The sequence below is a fragment of the Herpailurus yagouaroundi genome, unplaced genomic scaffold (genome assembly GCF_014898765.1).
Source record: "Herpailurus yagouaroundi ecotype Mexico unplaced genomic scaffold, PumYag 182, whole genome shotgun sequence".
Classification (NCBI taxonomy): domain Eukaryota; kingdom Metazoa; phylum Chordata; class Mammalia; order Carnivora; family Felidae; genus Herpailurus; species Herpailurus yagouaroundi.
The window spans coordinates 60,226,783-60,248,565 of NW_024412413.1; the positions used below are offsets into that span (position 1 = coordinate 60,226,783).

The 21,783-nt window shown below is 46.3% G+C and overlaps 2 protein-coding genes across 3 annotated transcripts in view; one reads left to right on the forward strand and one right to left on the reverse strand.

The window, feature by feature from the left end:
* The window catches only part of SARNP (SAP domain containing ribonucleoprotein), a 55,041-nt gene extending 41,362 nt beyond the window's left edge, over positions 1-13,679 (forward strand). The window contains exons 10-12 of one of the 2 annotated variants that reach the window (XR_005795509.1): positions 3,150-3,239; positions 7,510-7,729; positions 12,333-13,679. Coding sequence is in view for 1 of the 2 variants with exons in the window: in XM_040491800.1 (XP_040347734.1) it covers positions 3,150-3,239; positions 7,510-7,551 (132 nt within the window). In the remaining variant the exon portion in view is untranslated. Of the gene's footprint in view, positions 1-3,149; positions 3,240-7,509; positions 7,801-12,332 lie in introns of those variants that run through there. The other variant, XM_040491800.1, reaches the window with a different exon arrangement.
* On the reverse strand, positions 12,287-21,779 carry GDF11 (growth differentiation factor 11; the record flags this gene model as incomplete). Its single annotated transcript, XM_040490433.1, has 3 exons — positions 12,287-15,678; positions 16,205-16,602; positions 21,530-21,779. Coding segments are annotated over 3 exons (1,029 nt in total), but the record flags the coding sequence as incomplete, so codon positions are not given.
* Between the last annotated feature and the right edge of the window lie 4 nt (positions 21,780-21,783).

A 21,783-nucleotide genomic window follows, 5' to 3' on the forward strand; every position in this document is an offset into this window, starting at 1 on the left:
TTTAGCTAAGGGTCCTAGTAATCCATCTTCCTTTAGGAATTAAGCAGTTCTTCCATTCTGCTACTGTTCTTCCAAAGAAATGCTTATGTGAGATACCTAAGGAAATGGTAAAGTTAGGAAAGTGGGTTGAGTAAAATGTCCTAGGTTCCATTCCTGGCTCTGCCACTTACTATTTGTGAGACTTTGGTCAGGTTACTTAATTTCTCCAAGTCTTAGTTTTCTTATCTATGAAATGAATTTAGTCATAGTGCCTACTTTGTATGTAATAGTACATACCTATTTAGTACAAACTTACCGTGTTTGAGATTATTGTAAGAAGTAAATGAGGGGTGCCTGGCTGGCTCAGTTGGAAGAGCATGCAGCTCTTGATCTTGGGGTCTTGAGTTCAGGCCCCATGTTAGGAGTAGAGTTACTAAAAAAATTAATTAATTTTAAAAGTAAGGGTGCCTGGGTGACTCAGTTAAGCATCCAACTCTTGATATCCACTCAGGTCTTGATATCAGGGTCGTGTGTGAGTTCAAGCCCTGCACTGGGCTCCATGCTGGGTTTGAAGCCTACTAAAAAAAAAAAAAAAAAACGTAAATGAGATAACTGCATGTAAAGAACTTCATACAGTACCTGGCATATAGTACGCACTCAGATGTTAGTGACAGTAATATCATTATTTTAATTTATGATTATTACAAACAAGAATACTTTTTTTCTTCAAACCTGGCTCAGTGTTTTACAGTAGTTTAGATTGCATCAATTATGTACCCACTATGGACTTGCTGATGGTTATAATGAAAAAGGCAGAAAAAGAAAAACTATGTAGGCAATATTTTTTTCTTAGTAATACACTGTGATTAAGTGAGAACTTGTGTGTGTTGGATACTTCAGTCTTTCATAGCCACCAACCTTTCTTGGCTCCTTTCTTTTTCTTTCTTTTTTTAAGTTTATTTATTTATTTTGAGAGAGAGAGACTGTGCACAGGAGGGGCAGAGAGCAAGAATCCCAACCAGGCTCTGCACTGTCCACGCGGAGCCTGATGTGGGGCTTGAACTCATGAACCGAAGAGATTATGACCTGAGCTGAAATCGAGTCAGGCGCTTAACTGACTGAGCCATTCAGGCACCCCTCTTGACTTCTTTCTAACTTACTAGAAGGCAGGTACAGCAAAAGGGAGAAAATAAACATGCTTCTCAAGCTGAAAGAACCAAAGTAAGACCAAGAAAGTATTCCTGCCTACTGTGTTCGGAGAACTGGACTAGTTAAACAAACGCAGAAGGTTGGATAGCTGCTCTGTTTTTGGCCAAAGTGGTGGCTTCTGTGGTCATAGGAACAAAGGCAACTCCTTGGGGATGAGAGTTAGAGGTTTTAAAAAATTCCTGTGTTTCTTGGGCACCTGGGTGGCTCAGTCATTTAAGAGTCCGACTCTTGGTTTTGGCTCAGGTCGTGATCTCGTGGTTTTGTGAGTTCGAGTGCAGCATCGGGCTCTGTGCTGACAGAGTGGAGCCTGCTTGAGATTCTCTCTCTCCCTCTCTCTTTTACGCTGTCTCTGTCTCTCTCAAAAATAAAATTTAAAAAAATTAATGTGTTTCTGTAGATCTCTTGATTGCCTTTCTTTTGACTGTCTTATACAACCTACTTTCAGACTGCAGGATATGAACTCTCTGGGGTTTAAAAAAAAAAAATTAGCTCAGGAGCATCACACAGAAGTATGTTCGAAAGTTTGTTTGAACTATTGACTTAACCTTATATTGGTTACCTTTTGTAAATAAAGTCAAAGAAACTGTCCTAGCCCTTGGTGAGGGTGCGTATGTATGTATGGAGTAGAGGGTCTCATGAGATATACGGATAGGATAGGATCTTTGTCTAGATGTGTGCCAAATTCTTTAAAATCCTTCTGGATGGAAGAACACCCAGGGAGCCCATCTGATTTTATATGTTTTTTTTTTTTTTTTAATTTTTTTTTTTAAGTTTATTTATTTTTGAGACAGAGACAGAGCATAAACAGGGGAGGGGCAGAGAGAGAGGGAGACACAGAATCGGAAGCAGGCTGCAGACTCTGAGCCATCAACCCAGAGCCCGATGCGGGGCTCGAACTCACGGACTGCGAGATCGTGACCTGAGCTGAAGTCGGATGCTTAACCGACTGAGCCACCCAGGCGTCCCTGATTTTATATGTTTACTAATCCCAGGGCTATGGTTTTGATTATTGGTGATTGGGTGTGGGGGGGAAGGTGGAAAAGGAGAAAATAATTTTGTTTTGTTTTTGTTTTAAGATTTTAGTTTTAAATAATCTTTATATTCAACGTGGGGCTCGAATTTACAGCCTTGAGATCAAGAGTTGGATACACCAAGCCAGCCAGGTGCCCCGAAAATAACTGTTTAAAGTGGGGTAAATAAATTGGCAGGGTTTAGGTCCTGATGAGAATATATATGAGCCTCTTAATTTTGAACAGTGTTAGATGTGAACATTAGCTCAGTCATTAAAATAGCTATAGGAGAATGACCAGCTCTAATGCATACTAGCTGTAATATTCTCTCCAGTTATAGGGCAAATATCATAAATCTCTTAGAAGCTTGGGAAAGGTCCAGAGCATCTTTTCTCTTAGATGACTGCAGCTAATTTCTTGACTCCCCTTTTTTCAAAATCATTTCAAACTATGCAGAGCCTTCTGTGACTTTGCTGGGCATTCATAATGCTTGGCTTTCTTTGTATGTTCTTCAGAAACATCATTCTGGTGTCTTTCCCTTCTAATCCTTGGCAAGTAAATGGAACTTGTAAGCAGTGTTCAACAAATAGTTTGGGTGTCTCCTACTAACCTTTTGTCCTTAGGTGTTACTGAAGCCTCAGTGTTCCATATGTCTGAATTACAGAAGTTTTTTCACAGAAATTTGTTGTATGGGTATTTTGTTTGTTTTCTTGACTCCACGTGTCTTATGAATATTGAGGCCCTACTTAAAATTAAGTTTTTTGTCATTCTTAGGGATGGCATACTGTATGCTTGCTTTTTCAGTTTCCTGTTTTTTTCTGTTTGTGTGATAACTTAGTTCTTAGTGCAAGATTGGCTGGCATATTGTGACCATTAAGTTATAATTTCATTCTCTTTTGTCTTGTGAGTGGAAGCTTATTTGTTTCAATCCTCTTCTTTGTCCCTGAACAGTCTGAAGATGATGAGAAACTGAAAAAGAGGAAGGAACGATTTGGGATTGTCACAAGTTCGGCTGGAACAGGAACCACAGAGGATACAGAGGTAAAATATACCTAGACTGCTTCATAGAGCCCTTGAAAGGAAGTGAGGGTGAAGAAACATTATTTCCCCAGCCTACTACTACTACTACTACCTTTTTTTTTTTTTTTTTTTTTTTTTTTAATTTGGGGCCAAACCCCAAATGGGGGCCAAAAACCCCCCCCCGGAGCCCAAGGTTCGGGGCCCCCCCCCGGGCCTTTTTTTTTTTTTTTTTTTTTTTTAAGTTTATTTATTTTGAGAGGCAGGGGCAGAGAGGGAGGGAGAGAGAGAATCCCAAGCAGGCTTCACACTGCCAGCGTAGAGCCCAATGCAGGGCTCGAACCCATGAACCATGAGATCACGACCTTAGCTGAAATCTAGAGTTGGACAGTCAACCTACTGAGCCACCCAGGTGCCCCTTCCTCAGCATACTACTTAAGTGCCCAAGTAATAAGATCTTTTGTTCTTTGCTTGATATCTGTTTGGATAAAGTGGCCACACTGAATTCCATCAGTACATTTAATTCGGTGTTAAAGCCAATTAGCCTAGAAAGGAGCACAAGATTTGGAATCACAGAAGCTTGGATTTGAAAAGTGTTTTTGCCACTTAGTATTACTTACAAGTTATGGCACTTTTCTGAGCCTCAGTTTCATCATCTGGGAAGTAGAGATAATACCTACCTCGGAGTGGTATTTTAAGCATGAAATTATTCTATGTAAAAAGGGATGATTCTATGTAAAATGCTTGACACAAAGCCTATCATATTATATTTAGTAAGTAACAATGTGTTTGATTATGTGCTTGGCGTATTTCTTTGATTATTTAGTGAAGACCGTATCCAACTCAGACACTAGTTGTACCTAACTCCCCTCTGGTCAGTGGACTCAAATGAGACTTCTTGTTCTTACCGCTTTATTTATAGTTTTTTTGTTTTTAATTTTTTTTTTAAGTTTATTTATTTATTTAATTTGAGAGAGTGCATGGGAGGGGCAGAGAGAGAGAAAGAGAAAGAGAAAGAGAATATCCCAAGCAGGCTCTGCACTGAACTCACGAACTGTGAGATCATGAGCTGAGTCAAGATCAAGAGTCAGGGTGCTTAACCAACTGTGCCACCCAGGGGGCCTCTGTTGTTTGTTTTTTAAAGACTTGTGTTTATCTACCGGAGTAACTCACTGAGTTAGCTGAGACCCTGAGCACTGGCAAAACTACTCAGAGCTTTGACAGACAATATTGATTTGGTTTAAATTTAAATTTAAGAGTACCAATAATGGGGGTCCTGGCTCAGTAGAGCATGGGACTCTTGATCTCAGATCATGAGTTCCAGCTCTACCTTGAGCATAGAAATTATTTAAAAAAAAAAAAAAAAAAAAAAGGTATTTATAATGGAGACCAAGTATCACCTGAGGTTTACATAAAGAACTGTTGAAATAATATGTTTAGAATTCTAGGGGAGCGCCTGGGTGGCGCAGTCGGTTGAGCGTCCGACTTCAGCCAGGTCACGATCTCGCGGTCCGTGAGTTCGAGCCCCGCATCCGGCTCTGGGCTGATGGCTCAGAGCCTGGAGCCTGTTTCCTATTCTGTGTTTCCCTCTCTCTCTGCCCCTCCCCCGTTCATGCTCTGTCTCTCTCTGTCCCAAAAATAAATAAAAAAACGTTGAAAAAAAAATATGTTTAGAATTCTAGAAACTTCTTGGGTGGTAAAGAATTTGCAATGTTCTTTCTTCCTTTAATCCACATTTACCTCTTTCCATCTACCTCTGGAGATGGACTTTATTGTTTTGTTTTGTTTTAAAGTAGGCTGTATGCCCAACATAGGGCTTAAACTCATGACCCTAAGATCAAGAGCTACATGCTCTACCAACTGAGCCAGCCAGGCAGCCCTGGAAATGACCTTTGAATATCTATTACCTAACACATTCAAAATCTTACAAAGTCTTTTTATGAATAAATATCAGAGTCAGTCTTGGGGAGCCTGGGTGTCTCAGTTGGTTGAGCGTCTGACTTCAGCTCAGGTAATCTCAAGGCTGGCGAGTTCAGGCCCCATATCAGGCTTGTGTGCTGTCAGCCTGCCAGTGCAGAGCCTGCTTCATATCTTCTCTCTCCTTCTCTCTGCCCCTCCTCTGCTTGTGCTCTCTCAAAACTAAATCAACATTAAAAATAAATAAATATCAGTCAGTCTTGTAAATAAACCCTGAAAATTTTACAATCTGATAAGTTTACATCTCTTTTAGGAAGAAACTTGAAGAAGTTTGTATTCTTTGTGCTACTAATTTAGAATAAAGCATTACCTATTTTTTTGTTTTTTGTTTTTTTGTTTTTTTTTTTAATGTTGATTTAGTTTTGAGAGAGAGAGTACAAGCAGGGGAGGTACAGAGAGAGGCGGGGACAGAGGATCCAAAGTGGGCTCTGCACTGACAGCAGAGAGCCTGATGGGCTCAAACTCACAAACCGTGAGATCATGACCTGAGCCCAAGTTGACGCTCACCCAACTGAGCCACCCAGGTGCCTCAGAATAAAGCATTACCTGTTATAAATATCAGCTTAATTACTGAATCGCCAGAATGAGCAGTAGTAAACTTAAAGGCTTGTTTTTCTGTTTTGTTTTGTTTTTAACATTTATCCATCTTTGAGAGACCGAGAGAGTGAGAGCGAGGGCGTGTGAGTGGGGGAGGAGCAGAGAGAGCGGGAGACACAGAATCTGAAGCAGGCTCCAGGCTCTGAGCTGTCAGCACAGAGCCCGTTGCGGGACCTGAACTCACTGGCTGTGAGATCATGACCTGAGCTGAAGTCGGACGCCTAACCGACTGAGCCACCCAGGTGCCCCCTTAAAGTCTTGTTTTAATTGTAGTAAAACTACTCCCTTTTTGCCAAGGAAACTGTTGAACTAGTGGTATTCACTAAGGTGGTACATTTGGCTTCTCCAAGATAAGGCACATGAGGATTTTGTTGCTTGCCAAGGAATAGTGGCTTTTGTTGGGAGAGTCAGTGCATGTAAAGCAGTAGTAACATCAGAGGTTGATGGAGTTTACATGAATCAGGTAACTTTTATTTGATTCCAAAGAATTGTGTCAGTCATCCAGGTAAAATGGGCTGGGCTTATATACTCTTTTTTTTTTTTTTTTTAAGTTTATTTATTTTGAGAGAGAGAGAGCGGGAAGGGCAGAGAGAGAGGGAGAGAGAGAATCTCAAGCAGGCTCCGCACTGTTAGTGCAGAGCCCGATGCAAGGCTCAAACTCCCAACCCGCAAGATCATGACCTGAGCCAAAATCAAGAGTCAGGTGCTTAACTGCCTGAGCCACCCAGGCACCCCTCTATACACTCTTTTTTTTTTTTTTTTTTTAATGTTTATTTCTGAGACAGAGACAGAGCATGAGTGGGGGAGGGACAGAGAGACCGAGACACAGAATCTGAAGCAGGCTTCAGGCTCCGAGCTGTCAGCACAGAGCCCGATGTGGGGCTCGAACTCACAAACCGTGAGATCATGACCTGCACCAAAGTCGGTCACTCAACCAACTGAGACACCCAGGCGCCCCATTACACTCTTCTTTTTAATCTAAATTAAACTTCCTGTGTGGATGGAATGAAAAAAAAAAGTCCCCTCTGCTGGAGGCAGTAGTTGGAGTGAGGATGAAAGACTCAGTGCTGTTTGTGAGTCACTCCCAGAACAAAAACATCTTTATCTCCTTCTCCCCCACTCCTCATTTTGTGCCTCTCTCCAGTACTGACTCCCTTAAGGAGATTCATATTAAGGACTCACTTCCCTCCCAGTTATTCTGTTAGCATTGTAGATTTATGTGTCCTCTGTGGATTTGGAGGCTTACCGAATAGCTGGTGGTTGGGGCTTAATGCCCAGAAGGGCATCCTCCTCACTTTCTCTATGAAAAAATAGCATTGGTCAACTCTTTTCCTGTGAGATCTGTCATCTCCCCACTGACTGGAATACTCTCCAGCCTGTTAAGAGTCCATTGTTTCCAGACTAACTTGCTATAAGGCTGAGTGGCCCTCTCCTTCAGGAATCTATTTTTCTACCACTATTCTCTTCTTCCTCTTCCCCCCGCTCCCTACTCCCCACTCCCTACAGTCTTCTCCCCTCCTTTCCCACCAGACCTTCCCAGCTCTAACTGGATAACTAGAGAGATTCAGGAATGAAATCTCTGGCTAGCAAGCTTAAGCCTGGGTCTTCCCTCCTTCTTGAACCTTGTGATAGCTCATGTGAGTTTGGATTAAAGCAGCCAGGAACCCAGGCCACTGTTGTCTTGCAATCTAATTTTTTTCTTCTTGCTTCTTCCTTACAGGCAAAGAAGAGGAAAAGGGCAGAGCGCTTTGGGATTGCCTGATGAAAAGCTCTTAATGCTTTCTGTTCTCCAGTGGTTTCCATCTCTCTGACTTTTCTTGGTCATATATATAAATGCACAGTCATGTGCCTAGGTCCTGCCTCACAGTGAGAGAGCATGTACCCCGGGTGCATCCAGGAACTTCAGCAGCAATTTGACTCATTGCTGTTCCAACTTTAAGGTTGTTGTTCTTGTGTTGTTTTTTAATTATTATTTTGCTTGTTAATAAAACACAAATAGAAAAGAAAACAATGCGTTTTATCAGATGCTCCTTTGAGTTCTTGGGGCCAGATTAGACTAGATAAGGGGGAGCTTCAGGGGCAAATATTACAGGAAATTAGCCATAAGACCTTTATCCTTTACAAAAGAGAATAAGGAAAAGGATTTGAGTCTGTCCCTTTAAGCCTATTTATTCCCTTCTCTCATACTCACAAGCATCCTTTTATTCTTTATCCTCTATGAAGAGGCCAAGTTTCACCCTGACTCTTTGCTTTGGCAGGTTGGCGTGACCCACAGGAGTAGAACATGGGGGAACCCTGAGTGTTAGGGGGTGCAAATGATATAAATACAAGGGCTGATGATTGATAGTCTGTTAGGGAATGGAGTTCCGTGTCCCTATTAAGGAGACCAGCAGGACCCTATTTTCTTTTTTTATAAATTTTTTTTCAACGTTTATTTATTTTTGGGACAGAGAGAGACAGAGCATGAACGGGGGAGGGGCAGAGAGAGAGGGAGACACAGAATCGGAAACAGGCTCCAGGCTCTGAGCCATCAGCCCAGAGCCTGACGCGGGGCTCGAACTCACAGACCGCGAGATCATGACCTGGCTGAAGTCGGACGCTTAACCGACTGTGCCACCCAGGCGCCCCTAGGACCCTATTTTCAAGAGTGACCTGGTATGATACTATCTGGTTGTTTCAGTCAGAGCCAATATGTGGAACCCTACTGGTTATGCAGTTCAGGAAAGGAGATGGGTCAGTTACCCCTCAGAGCTAGAAGAAAGTAGGGATTCAAAGCAAGACAGAAGATGGTCAGCGGTGTTAATAATTGTTATCTAGGTCATTAGGAAGCAGTGGACTGGAGGCCTCTATTTTTTTTTTTTTTTTAAGTTTGTTTGTTTATGTATGTATGTATGTAATCTCTACACCCAGCTTGGGGCTCAGTGAACTCAAGATAGATCTGTCTGGAGATCAAAAGCATGCTCTTCCAGCCAGGCCCCCCTGGAAGCTTCTACAATTCTATCTAATCAAATCCTGTGCTAATTTGTTGTCTTCTGTTACAGAAGTATACAGTTTTAGTGGTTGTGTTTCTTAGATATTACTAAAACTCCTTTTCCTTGCTAAGCCTCTTAGGTTTGGCTCTAAGCAGGCTACTTGTTTGTATTTGATGTTTCACCTAGATTTGAGACATCCTACTTAATCTTTTTTGGATATGTTGGTATAGGGTTTCTCCTCTTACTCTTTATTTCTAGACATCTCTGTAAGGTTAGTTTTTGGTTTTTTTTGTTTTGTTTTTTAGAATAAAACTTAAATGCCTGGCACCTTACGTGAAGACTTTCATACCTTGATCAGATCCTGTGTTGCTGTGGTGTAATTCCTTATTTCAGTTTCTACTGAAAACCCTCCTGGTTTTGTGGTTAATAGAAAAGTAATGGTTTGAATTCCTTCCTAACAAGAATCTCCTTCCACAATGCCTCTTTGGTAGCTGAGTAGGATGGGGACCTAAGTTTAGATGCTTTAAAAAAACTATGCCTTGGAGAGCAGATCCAAAGATTGCCTATTTATTGTGAAAATTGCCCCAATTTGAGACTTTGGAGAGGTGAACAAAAGGGAACACTGGTTAAACTTTTCCTTCCCTCTCTTCCTTCTGGCCTGTTCTGTTTGCCTTCCTTTTCTTTTCTCCAGGCCCTGATCTTGAGGCTAACTTTTCCTCTCTTTACTGTGTCTCTTACTTCATTTGAAAACAGAACCACAGAAAATTAGTTGTTTTGTAGCTTGAGAGAGACTATAGATTCAGTAAGGGTTTTCTACCCAAGGATGGGAAAAGTAAGAAATAGGTATAGGAATAGAGCACTGGGTCCTTCAGAAGTTTTCTTCACTTTGTCTCTTCATCATCATCTTTGTTAAAAAAATTTTTTAACGTTTGTTTTTAGGAGAGAGAAAGACAGTGTGAGCAGGGTAGTAGAGAGAGGAGGAGACACAGAATCTGAAGCAGACTCCAGGCTCTGAGCTGTCAGTGCAGAGCCCAATGTGGGCCTTGAACTCAAGAACAGTGAGATCATGTGACCTGAGCTGAAGTGGGACACTTACCTGACTGCACCTCCCAGGTGCCCCTAAATGGATTTTTTAATAACCTTTTTCATCCAATTCCAGCAGCTGTTCTTATGTTGGTCAGAAGTCGTTCATCTCCAAACCTGATCACCAAATCCTCCTCTTCCTGTCTCATTGTAGTCATTCCTTGCATACTTTTTGAGTGTATGAAAATTCAGGATGCCTGCCTTTTTTAATAATTCAAATTTTAACATAGTAAGTCCCTTTAAAAGCATCCAGGCTTGGAATTCATTATCTAAGATCCAAGTACCTTTCCTTTCTATCCCCCACTCGCCCTAGTGTAGCTGATCTAGGATCCAGATATAGTTAGCTGACTCCAGTCCTCTTTTCCCTGTCCTGAAGCTGTGACATTCTCTGCATACCTGGAAGCTCTTAATGAGAGAGTCTATAAAAGATGTGGAGGGAACTACCTTTCTCAGCTATAAATCTGTGCCTTTTTATGGTTCTCTGAGAACCATGGGATCGTTCTTTTTCTCCACCATCACCCCAAAATGCCCTTCCCCCTACTCCAACTCCTAGGAACTTCTGAAGATAGAAGGCTAGAAGTTTCTGTACTGGTGAGAGCTATAGGAAGGAAGACATGAATAAGAGCAGGACTTCTTGGGTTTGAGTCGTATTGCCATGTCTGACATGAGAAACAGATGAGGGGGAAGAAAGGAACTTAATATAAGGGAGAATAACTTTTTCTCTGTTCTCTTCCGTGTGGGCCTCTCACAGGTAATGTCTTCCCTCTGATTCTTGAAATCCACTAAAATCTAACCTCCCCCTCTTGCTACATGTCCACATTCCTGTTTTTTTACTTTCAAAGGGATTGAAAAATAATGGCAGGTTTCATACCTTTGCATACCCTTTGTGCCCAGGGTGATCCCAGCTTTCTCTTTAGAAATAAAGAAAAAATTTTCTTGTCCTTTTCTTTCCCTGCCTTTAGTTTTTCTGCCTCTCAGATTACTATTACTAGAACAGATTAGAGTGGAATATTGTGTAGCAACTACTTAGATGTAATTCCTCATTCCTCCATACTAATTCTACTGGCTCAGATTGGGCAAATCATTCCATGACTTTCCAGACTACCCAGTAGCGACCCTATGAAAATTGATAATAGATTATGTATTCAGCACAATTTGTTTACCATAGTTTGCATAGTAATCATTCAGTAAACTCTTAATTTTACTAGGTGACTTACAGTGGAAATATTTCTTTTCCCTGAGTAGGTTCCAGCCAGAGGGTAGGGAGGGAGCTGAGTAGATTCATTTGACTGTGTTTGTGAGTGTATGTGCTCAAGCGCTGCATGTGCAGATGCATGTAGGGATTCTGAGGGTGGGAAGAGGTGGGAGTCCTAATTGCTCCCATACTCCAGCTCAGGGGCAGGAAAGCTGACCTTGTGGCCTGGGGCATTGACTTCCCTGCCTCTGCTTCACTAAGGATCAGAAGCTATAAATGCCACTGCTTGCTGGTTCTTAGCATGGGGCCCTGGCATCCTAAAAATGGGCGAAGGAAGAGACTAGGATAGCTACTCATGCATTGGGTGGGGGGTTGTTTGGGGATAAAAATCATCCGGCAATCTCTTCTAGGTGTCCTTTCAACATAGGAAATGAGTGATGAGAGAGAAAACCTATTTTTAGCTCAAGCCAAACTCTAGGAGTAGGTGTGGATAAAGCAGTTCCTTGGGAAAATAGAGTATGTAGCACTTTCATCCTCTTTCAACCTTATTGTTGTAGTTGGTCTGAGGGGTCAGTCTACTGACAGAACTGACAGGACAGGGAAAACATGGTGGCACACTGAACCCACAGTGGCCCTGGCCCCTATTACAGATCAGGTTGATGTGATAGGAGCTTTCCTTTGTTTTTTGTTGTTGTTTGTTTGCTTGCTTTTTAAATGTGAATTAGGCAATATTCTTTTGTTCTAGGTACATGGGAAACATTTTTATGGCTGAATCAGAGAAAGACTATTTAAGATGCTGAATCATCTTGGTACATTTACAAGTTGAAGGCTATGTTGGTTTGGTTTGTGGATTTTGGTGAAACTTTGTTGAGGAAACCTAGGATCAGGGAACTGTAGGAGAATGGGACAGATATTAGCTGGATCATCTCAAGAGAACCTACAGATCTTCTGTTAGTGTGAGCCTAGAAGAGGGTTTTGGTAATCTTTGGGACTGTTTTGGATCAAGTTATCCAGAGAGGAGTTGTTGCAGGTCCCCTCCCTTTCCCATTCTCTGCCCATCCTCCCTTGGACTATATATGTCCCCACCCTCATCCCAAATACCCCTAATGTTTTTTTTGCTCCCAAAACCACCACCACCCCCAACCCCCATCTTCTTTGAACACAAGGTTTCATCCTGTCAGAGCCTCTTTTGTTCCTGGTCTCTGATAAATAAATGTGGCGCTTGATTAGGGAGAAGAGTTCATCACTGAATTCTAAACTCTTTGACTGCTTTTATTTATTTTTTTTTTTCAGGTTCAAGTGCTGGATTGTGTCATGTGACCGTCCCAAAACTCAGAGCACCCTATGGCCATCCTTGCCCTCTGTCACATAACTTGAAAACTGCCAGATGGCCTTTTTGCAATGGTTCCCTCCAGGAAGCCTTGATCTCAGTGAAGAAGTCCTTTCCCGGCATTCCAGTGCCCCTGTCATCCCCATACTCCTCAGTCACCCTTAACAAACAAAGGCAATCACACACATGGTGTAACAAATACACAAAGTAAATAATAATTACACTACTTATGATCAGAGGGGCACTGGCCAGGTCCACACACAACATAAAGTGGGAGAGGGGGTGCTAGTTCCCACTAGGTTGCTGGACTGTGCCTCCAAGCCTCTTTAACCCCATGCCTCTTTGGGGGTGAGGGGGACCAAGGAAATGAGATTTCAACTCTTAAGATTTATGTTCAAAAGAAAAAGACCCTCCCCCAACAAAGGTCATTATTTGGCGGTGTTAAAGTGGCATAGTCTAAGTGTCCCCCAAGTCTAATGCTCCAGCTCTCTAGAATTTGTAGAGGGAAGTCACCTGATGTCTATTGCCCAACCCCCACCCTGTGCCAAGATCAGGAGACCGGAGCATTTGATCTTGGAGGAGGCATCTTCTGTTCTTCACTTCTCTGTTCCTCTCCTTCAACCAAGGAAATGTGAATGGTGTTGTCAGGTGTATCTTGTGCTCCAAGATTGGGGTAGAAGGAAGGATGAAGAACAGGGCCAGGGAGGAGAGGCTGGGGGTTAGCATAGCTGTTATATGGGAGGCGAGTTGAAATACTTAACAGCCCTTGCCCATTCCTGTACCAAAACACCTCATCTCATTTTTTCACTATGGGAATGGGAAGAAGACACTAAAGCTCACCTTCCCAGGGGTGGTCACATACCTTTGCCCCTTCTACCTGGGCCAGTCAGGAGAGTCATACTCGGGAAGAACAGGCCTTCCAGGTCATCTCTCCAGGCCGGGCTTTAGTCCAGTACTGTTTGCATCAGACCCATAACTGCTGGCTCTACTTAGAGTGACGGTTTTGCTGAAGGTTCTTCATCTCCTCTCCTGACATCCTCTAGGCTCTTGCCTGGAGCCAAGAGGTCTGTGGTGAGGTATGGATAGGGTGTGGATCAGGAGAATCTCAACTCCTTGGCTTCAGGCACACTGTCCAGCTGGGAGGCAGAGGGGAACTTGTACTCTGAAGCCTGTGACTCCTCTAAGCCTCACATCTCTTCACCACTACTCTGGTGCCCTGGTTATCTGTCCCACAGCGAGAGGTATTTTATGTCCATAAAGTGCCCGTGGTAAGTGCTCAGAATTCATCTCTTGGCTGTGGCGGGTGCTGCTATTTCTCATTCCATCGAGGGGAAGAAACTGAGGCACAGTGAGTCCAGAGGATGGTGGGTCAGGATTATGGGAGGAATGAATAGGCCCAGCTAGTGACTTGGAGTGGCAACAAGTCCCTGCCTGTTTCCTAGCCTTCCAAACCAGGGAGTCTCCATCCTTCTAATCCTCTGCTCTAACTGGCCTTGTCAGATGCTTTTTCCTTCCCCATTGTATTGTCCCCTCCCTGCTGCCAGGTACTGCTAGATTCCAAAAATAAAAGATAAAAATAATTATAGACACTCTGCTCCCTTGTTCTCCCCCCTTCCACCCTGAGCTTTGGGTTTGGAGGAACTAGAATGTCCCCCCTCCAGAATCCCTTCCATCTTGGTCTGCTGGCTCTATTCCCTAGCCCAGAGCAGTGATTTGGATTCAAATGCCCTGTAACCTTCAACCTTCTTACTACTCATTTCTTGACTCCTCCTAACCCTTCCCAGACCTGGGACTCTGGGATCTCTATACTTTTTTTTATTGACCTGAAGATAGAGGCTGGGAGTAGGGGTATTCCACAGGCTCTTTGGTCTCTCTCTTAGCTGGGGGGAATTTGGGCATATGTGGGCCACACCCTCTGGCTAAATAACTCAGGACTATGAGGGTGGATATGAGGGTTAATTTAGTGGCTCTCATACAGATCCTGAATGTTGAGGGTGCTCCCCTCCCCTTCTCCCCACCCCCAGCTCCTAAACCCTAACCTCTTACCAGTTTCCATGACTGCTGGAATTCAGTTCAACCCATTTGGCTCAGGAAGGTTAAGTTGGGTGATTATGGGTTGGAAACTTCCATGTGTTAGCCCTCTTGCCCTCTACTCCCATTCCCAACCCTGGAGGCTTTATACAAGTGCTTAAGTAGGTGGGTATTGAGGGAGAACAGTGGGTGGGTAGGTGGGTAATAAGGGAGAAATGGGGCACAGTGGGCAGGGGCCCTTCTATTTCAGTAAAGCCAAATACCAAAAAATGAAAAGTCACAATAAATAAATAAATAAAATTCCAAAATCCTTACTTTTGCCCCTGCCCTCGCTTCCCTTCCCCTGGCCACTGCTGGAGGGAGAAAGGGAAGAAGCTAAGAATGGATTTTTTATTTCCTCCTACTGAGAATGGTAGTCAGGGGATCTCCCCAAACCATACCAAGCCCCCACCTTGCCAGTGGAAGAAAGGAGGCTGGGTGTGGGGCTTTCTCTTATTCCATTTCAGCCTCTTTCTCATCTTTTATCTCTGCCTGGTCTCTGTCTCTTCTGCCTCTCTCTCCCTTTGCCTTCTCACTGCTGCTCTTTTTGTTCCTCTGTCTCTATCCCTCTGCTCTACCTCTGTCTCTACGTCTCTCTGTCTTCTTGCCAAACCTTCTCACTTGCAAACCTCAAACACTCCCCACCTGACCATGCCCCCTCTTCCCCCTGTCCCCCAAACCCCTCACCCATCAATCCCCACCTGCCTCCCTCTGTTGTATTGCACACTGCTTGGGCAGGGAACAAGGTGTGATGTTCATGGGAAGAGGTGGAGGGAGCTCAAGGGCCTGGGGGCATGGGGATCAGGGCTGGGGGTCTAGGGGTAGGGTCTATGGGGGAGGCATCCTCTGTCCCCCACCTTAGGAGCAGCCACAGCGATCCACCACCATGCCAGGGATCTTGCCGTAGATAATCTGCTGCTTGTCATTGAAGTAGAGCATGTTGATTGGGGACATCTTGGTGGGAGTACAGCAGGGCCCAGCAGAGCCTCTTGGATTAGCCTGTTGCACCAAGTGGGTGTGCGGATACTTTTGCATGAACATGTACTCGCACTGGCCGGAGCAGTAGTTGGCCTTGTATCGTTTAGGCGCGATGATCCAGTCCCAGCCAAAAGCCTCAAAGTCCACTGTGAGGGGGTATCGGCAGCAGCGGGACTCACTCGAGTGCTCATCGCAGTCCAGGCCCAGGTTCCGCCGGGACCGTTTTGTGTTCTCTAGGACCCGAAGCTCCATAAAAGGATGCTGGGGATGAGGGAGAGGAGAAAGAGATGTGATAGAGCCCTGAAGAGTTCCTACTCCCTTTCCTTTCTCACCTGCCCTTCAACAGGGGCATCAGAACAGAGACCATTGCCTTCTAAGCTGTTCCTCTGCTCCCATACCCCATATCTTCTACCCTCTCTCCTTGTAAGCTAGCTATCTGTCCTTCAACTCACTTCTTGAATTCCCCCTCTCCTGGCAACCTGATCCTGATCAGCCCCTTGGCCCCAGGCCTCATCAACAGCCCATTTTTGTGTTCTCTTGGATCTCCCATTAACTCACACTTCACCCCAAATCCAGTCTTCAGCTGTTGTCTGGCTTGTATCTGAAAAACACTAGCTGCCACTCCCCACCCAATCCCCCAAAACTGCTCCCTCTAGAACCAGCTCCTGGCCCAAGAGAAATAATGCTGGTCCCCAGCCCTTCTCATCCCTGGTCTACCTTTTCCAACATCCCACCTCCTCAGGACCAGGTTACACATATCTGACACCATCTCAAGCTCCCTGCTCACCAGCCCCTCAGCTCCCGGCCCCAGGGAGGTGACAGCCAGGTCTGTGCCACTGGGATCAAAGGCGTTGATCTCGATGCCCCAGTTGCTCTGTGGCTGGCGGAACCAGCTGTGTAGCACTTGCTTGAAGTCGATGCTCTGCCAGTGGCCTGAGCGTGAGTGCAGCTCAATCTTGAGTGAGCGGATACGGATGTGACGCCGGCCTCCGCCCCCTCCCCCTGCAGTCCCTTCCCCAGTTAGGGGTTTCAGTCGCAAGATCTGCAGGTAGACTGTGGCTGGGCGGGGCACGGGCCGCAGATACACCCACAGCTGGGCCTTCAGTACCTTTGTGAACATCACCTTGGGGCTGAAGTGGAAATGGCAGCAGAGAGGGCTACCATCTGTCTGCACTGCAGGGTCCGCTGATAAGAGAGAAGGGGACACAGCATCAGCAAAGGGTATTTGTGAAGGGCATCAGCAGCCCTGGGTGGCATTGACAACTTGGAAAACTCCTCCTGAGTTGTCCAGTTCTTTACCCTTCTCGTGTTTGTCTTGTTGACTACTCTGTCACTGGTACTCAGAACAGTGCCTCCTTTCTTTCCCTATAGGATATCTCTCTCAGGCCTTAACTGATCTGCATCCATTTGCCCCAGTACACACAATCCCCTCTACCAGATAACCTGCACAGATAGCTATCAGGGATATCCCCTTCCACCTGCAGCCTTCCATTCCTCCAACTGCACCCCCTGCCCCCCAGCACGTAGGGCTCCAAATTTTTCTGAACTTTTGATGCTCTTCATAGAAGCCAAACCTCATATCACACCTGCTGTCCTCATGGCACCTTGCCCCATTTCTGCTCTGTGTTGTATGGTGGCCAGGTGGAGCCTGGCACAGCCCCCACCCCCAACCAGATGGTCTTGAGGGTGGATAACCAGGGTCCAGGTAGGGAACAGGGGCTAAATGTATTCCATGAGGTAAACCAAGAAGCATCTTAGGCTTCTTGTACCATTCATGCTAGAAATAATATACTCAGAAGAATGGAGCTACTCAAGTACTTCCTGTGCATCTGACTCTCCAGTCCCTTGAACCTGAGAACAAGCTTCCTGAGCTGCTTCTTCCTCATCATCACCATACTGCCTCAACTTTTGAGGAAGGGAAAAACTACCTCCATGTTGTTTACTCCTACTGCCCAAAAGCATCAGCAATAATATTCAACACATCAGATCAACTGGAATCAGTCTTCTTTTCTCCCCCTAGTTTCTTTTGGTTTCTCAGTCCAAGGCCAATAAGTCTTTACAAAGGTTTAACATCTCAACTTTACATTTTGGCCCATTACCCCTTATTCTGGACTATAAATTGACCCTTCTTGGGTCTAATGGCTGATCCTCAGCATCTGCCTTTGCTTCCATTTCAGTTCCTCTCAGTTCCGCTTTCTGAGCTCTTAAGTCAGTTGGAAATGCCCTAGATAATGTTTCTCATTCTAAACAAACTGAGAGAAAAAGAGGCATGAGTGTCCAGAGCTATGTAATTATGAGCAGGAAGTCCAGGACCTTAGGTATCATGCCCAGTTCTTGAGTTCTGCATAATCATGGAGGACTTAGCATCTATTGTCTCCCATCAGCACTGCCCCCTCCCCGCCCGGCCCCCCCCCCCCCCCCAGGAGAAGGAGGGTCTTCCAAGTGAAGTGAGGAAAGTGTTCTACGATCTTCATATATTCAGGAATGAGACACAAAATTCCTCTGGTAGCTTCCTTTCCCTTGGTTCTTCTCTGAGGTCCTAGGGCACTGGTAGTCCTCCCAGTTATCCTCCTGCTGGAGCTGTAGTGCCAGTATTCAAGGGAGGGTTCAGGGAGTAGAGATTCAGAGAGTAGCTGGGGTGGGGAAGCTGTTGGTGAGATGGGGCTACTTACTATGCCTAATTTCATAAGGTTGTCTTATTTTCCCACCTGTCTTCACTATTAGCTATTAATCTCCATGAGGGTGGACACTTGTCAATACTGTGTCTGTTTTGCTCCCTGTTATAGCTTTAATGCCTCCCATAATACCAAGCAGTGTTCAATAAATGCATGCTGAATGAACTCCCGAAACTTCAAATCTTATATTATACAGGCAAGGGCCTAAAAGTTCTTCCTGGCATTGAAACACTGTTCTTTGACTACAAAGTGGGTTTGATCACTGCTTGACTTCTCATTAACCTGTATCTGACCTTACCCACCAAATGTCTCAGGGGTACAGATAATAATTCTTGTTTCATAGGAGTGCTCAGCATTAAATAAAGAATGAAAATAGTAGTAGCTTCTCAGTAAATGGTGGTTTATTGTTAGTTTTGTAAACTCTAAACATACTGCCCTACCTAAGCTGACCCAAGGTTTAGAAATGGAGAATTGGGCACCAGGGCCCCATCCCTCGAAGTCTTTGGTTTCTTCAGACAGATACCCCAGGGAATCACCATCCCCTTCTCCCCCAGTGGATATGGGACAATTGGTACTACAAGGGGACAGGGCCAAGATGGATGGAGAAAGAAAAGGGAAAGGAGAAGAGACAGGAGAGAGACTGGAGGTGGTGAGAGAGAGAAGAACAGAGAAGAGACTGTTAGAGATGAAGGCAGGCTGAAAAAGACAGGCAAGAGAACTGGAAGAGAGGAGGAAGGGAGAGGGGAAGATCATGGTAGGGGGAGAAGAAATAAGCTTGGGAGTTGAAGAACACTGGGAGAGAAGGGGGAATGCAAAAGGAATAGGTGGAGGCTAAAAAGTGAAAGGAGGAAGGTAGTAAGCTCTGTGGGGTAAAGAGAAAGGATAGAAGGATACAGAGAGAGGAACAAAGGAGAAGCAGGTAGTGCCACAGAGGGAAACAAGAGGCTTGGGAGAGTCCCCAACACACACATAGGCCCAGCTCCCAAGGGGAGGGGAAGGAGCCACATCTGTGTTGGATTGATCGGGTTGATGGCAGGCAGCAGGTCAGGTTTAGTAGGCGGTGCTGGTCTGGAGAGAGGTCATTGCACTATTTTCAGCAAAAGCCCAACCCCCTCCCAGCTCACCACCTCCTCCTCCACCGCCACCCCCCCCCCCAACCCCCTTACACACTCTCCTTACCCAGGCTGGAAGGCCTAGGGGCAGGAGGTTGGGCTGAGAGGGCAGGGGCCTCTTGGTGTATGAGAGCAGAGAGAAACTGAGGGGCTGGGCTTGGCTCCCAGAAGGGCAAGGGGGCTGGGTTCCCAGGATGAAGGCTGGGGTGGGAGAGCCTGAGAGGGTGGAGGGAACTAGGGCAGGCACTGCAGCCTAGGAGAGGTGGGGGCTGGGGTCCAGGGCTGAGGGCTGGGGGAGGGGAGGAAGGGGGAGGGGAGCGGAGGCCATCTCTGCTGACAAACACCTCCCCCGATTAGCAGAGCACAAGTCTCTTATTAAAGCGGGTCCCTGGGGATTAGACTATAAAAGTCTCTTTTTCCTTTTCCCCTCTCTCCCTCCCTTCCCCTCCGCTCCCCCTCCCTCTCATAAGAGCTCAGCTTTGCTCTTAAAGGGGACGTACAATACCTGGCTGGAGACCTAGTTCCCTAGTTATCCTTAAGTGAAAAGAGGGCGGAAGTTCGGGAAGAACCCCACCTACTGGTGTTCTTCCCTGCACCCCCCCTCACCCCAGCCTAACCTGCACTTCCCGATGCAAGCACAGAGTGCCTTCACTTCCTGCACCCCCTTTACCAAGACTAACTCTGGGCTGGAGTCCGTTGGTTAAGAGATGCTAAGGATGGAGAAAGGCAAGGGGAAGGTCCATCACCCATTCTGAAACTCCTTACACACACTCTACCACAGGGACCAGAGTACCTTTTCCCTCTGTACCCTTCATCTTCTTCCAGCAAACTCTTTTTCAGAATTCCTCTACAACTGTTTCCTAGAATCCCCACCCCCACCCCTGCCTTCAGTCAATCTTAGACTGACCCTAGCTTCTGTAAAGCAGAAACTTCAGGAACACAAGGGAGACTGAGGAACCCAGACAGATCCCAGGCTTTCTTCACCACCACCACCACCACCACCCTCCTCAGCAAGTTTCCTAGTCATTTGGGTTTTCTTTTCTTTATGGCCTGGCCAAGTATTGTGGAGTTAGGGTCTGCAGAAAGACTGGTGGCAGTATGAGGCACTCAGCCTCCCAGAAGCACACCTGGGTTCCTGCTTCTCCCATGGGGTGGGCTACTAGGACTCCACCTCAGCCCCCAGCTTTTTATGACCCATCTGCCAATAAACCAGTCCCCCCCCCCCCTTCTGTTCAGAGCCATAAAACCAAACTGTGGGGTGGGGGGAGTGACTTTGCCAAACCACTAGGGAATAAGAGGGCCTGGTTCCCTGGAGTTGGAGCGGGGAAGGGGTGAAGGGACCTCAGTGGGGGAGGGGAAAGGGAGTCATCTGACCCTAGGGAGAGCTGGGGGGGGGGGGGGGGGGGTTGGCCTGGATTTTCCAGGCCATAAAATTTCAAAGCAGCTCAAGTCTATTAACATGTTCATCTTCCGTTTGGCCAGGGGCTTGAATGCCTGGGTTCCCCCTCCCTCCTTATCTATTTCTTTCTTTTTTTCCCTAGGTCTCCCTCTCTCTCCTCAAATCCGGTTTCTAGTAAAGGCGGGTGAATATGGAAAGGAACGATAAGCTTTGAGTAGCCAAAGGGGTGCCCTTAGCCCTAGCGCAAGAGTTGAGTTCTCTGAGCTCGGTCAGTACGGAGAAGACACAGCTTTTCCAGCCCCTTGGGAGACCTGGTGTCAGAAGGGCTCTGGGTGAAATGAGTGCCAGTTGGGCTGCCAGGAGAGACACGGGGCTCTGGGACCTCACTCCTGCTGGAGGGAGAAGAGCGCTCAGTTCTCTGCAGCTCAAGTGGGCGCGCTGCGGTGCCAGGGGTGGAAAGGGTGGAGAGTTGGTGCCAAGGCCATTGGGAGGCAGAGAGCACCGCAGCCCGCTAGGGACTGCGGGGGTCCCGAAGCGTCCCGATTCGGTTCTCCAGCCTCTCCACCATCGCTCCTCAGGACTGAGCTGTTGCCCCTTCCACTCCGCTGCGAATGGGCCCCAGCTTCCCCAGTCTCCCCGCAACACGGGTCTTTTTTTCGCACACACGGGGTGGAAGGCGGTATCTCGCAACCCTCTCGGTTTGCCCTCCCACCTCAGGGAACGGAGTGTGCATACAACTCCGCAGCCCATCTCCACCGCTCAAAAAACTTCTACGGAGCAGCCCCCGTCCCCCAATCAGTCAAGTTTTCGCAGAAAAGGCTTCTGGGCCAGAGCAGCCGCGAGCGCCCCGCTTCAGAGCGGGAGGCGCTCACTTTTCCCGGAGCCCGAGCCAGCACCCCACTGCTCGCGCCCCGCCGCCCACTTACTCTCCTGAGCCATGCTAATGACAGTCTCGGTGGTGGCGTGGTACTCGTCCTCCTCCAGGAAGTCCTCGGGCTGCAGCGCGTCGCCCTGGAAGTCGTGCAGGTCCAGGATCTGCTGTAGCGGCGGCGCCTTGGGCAGCAGCTGCTTCACCACCTCGCGGCTGATGTTGGGCGCCTCCTTGAGCCGCAGTTTGCTCAGGATCTGTGACTTGATGCTCTCCAGGCGCAGCTCGCGGCTGTGCTGCCGCCACACGCAC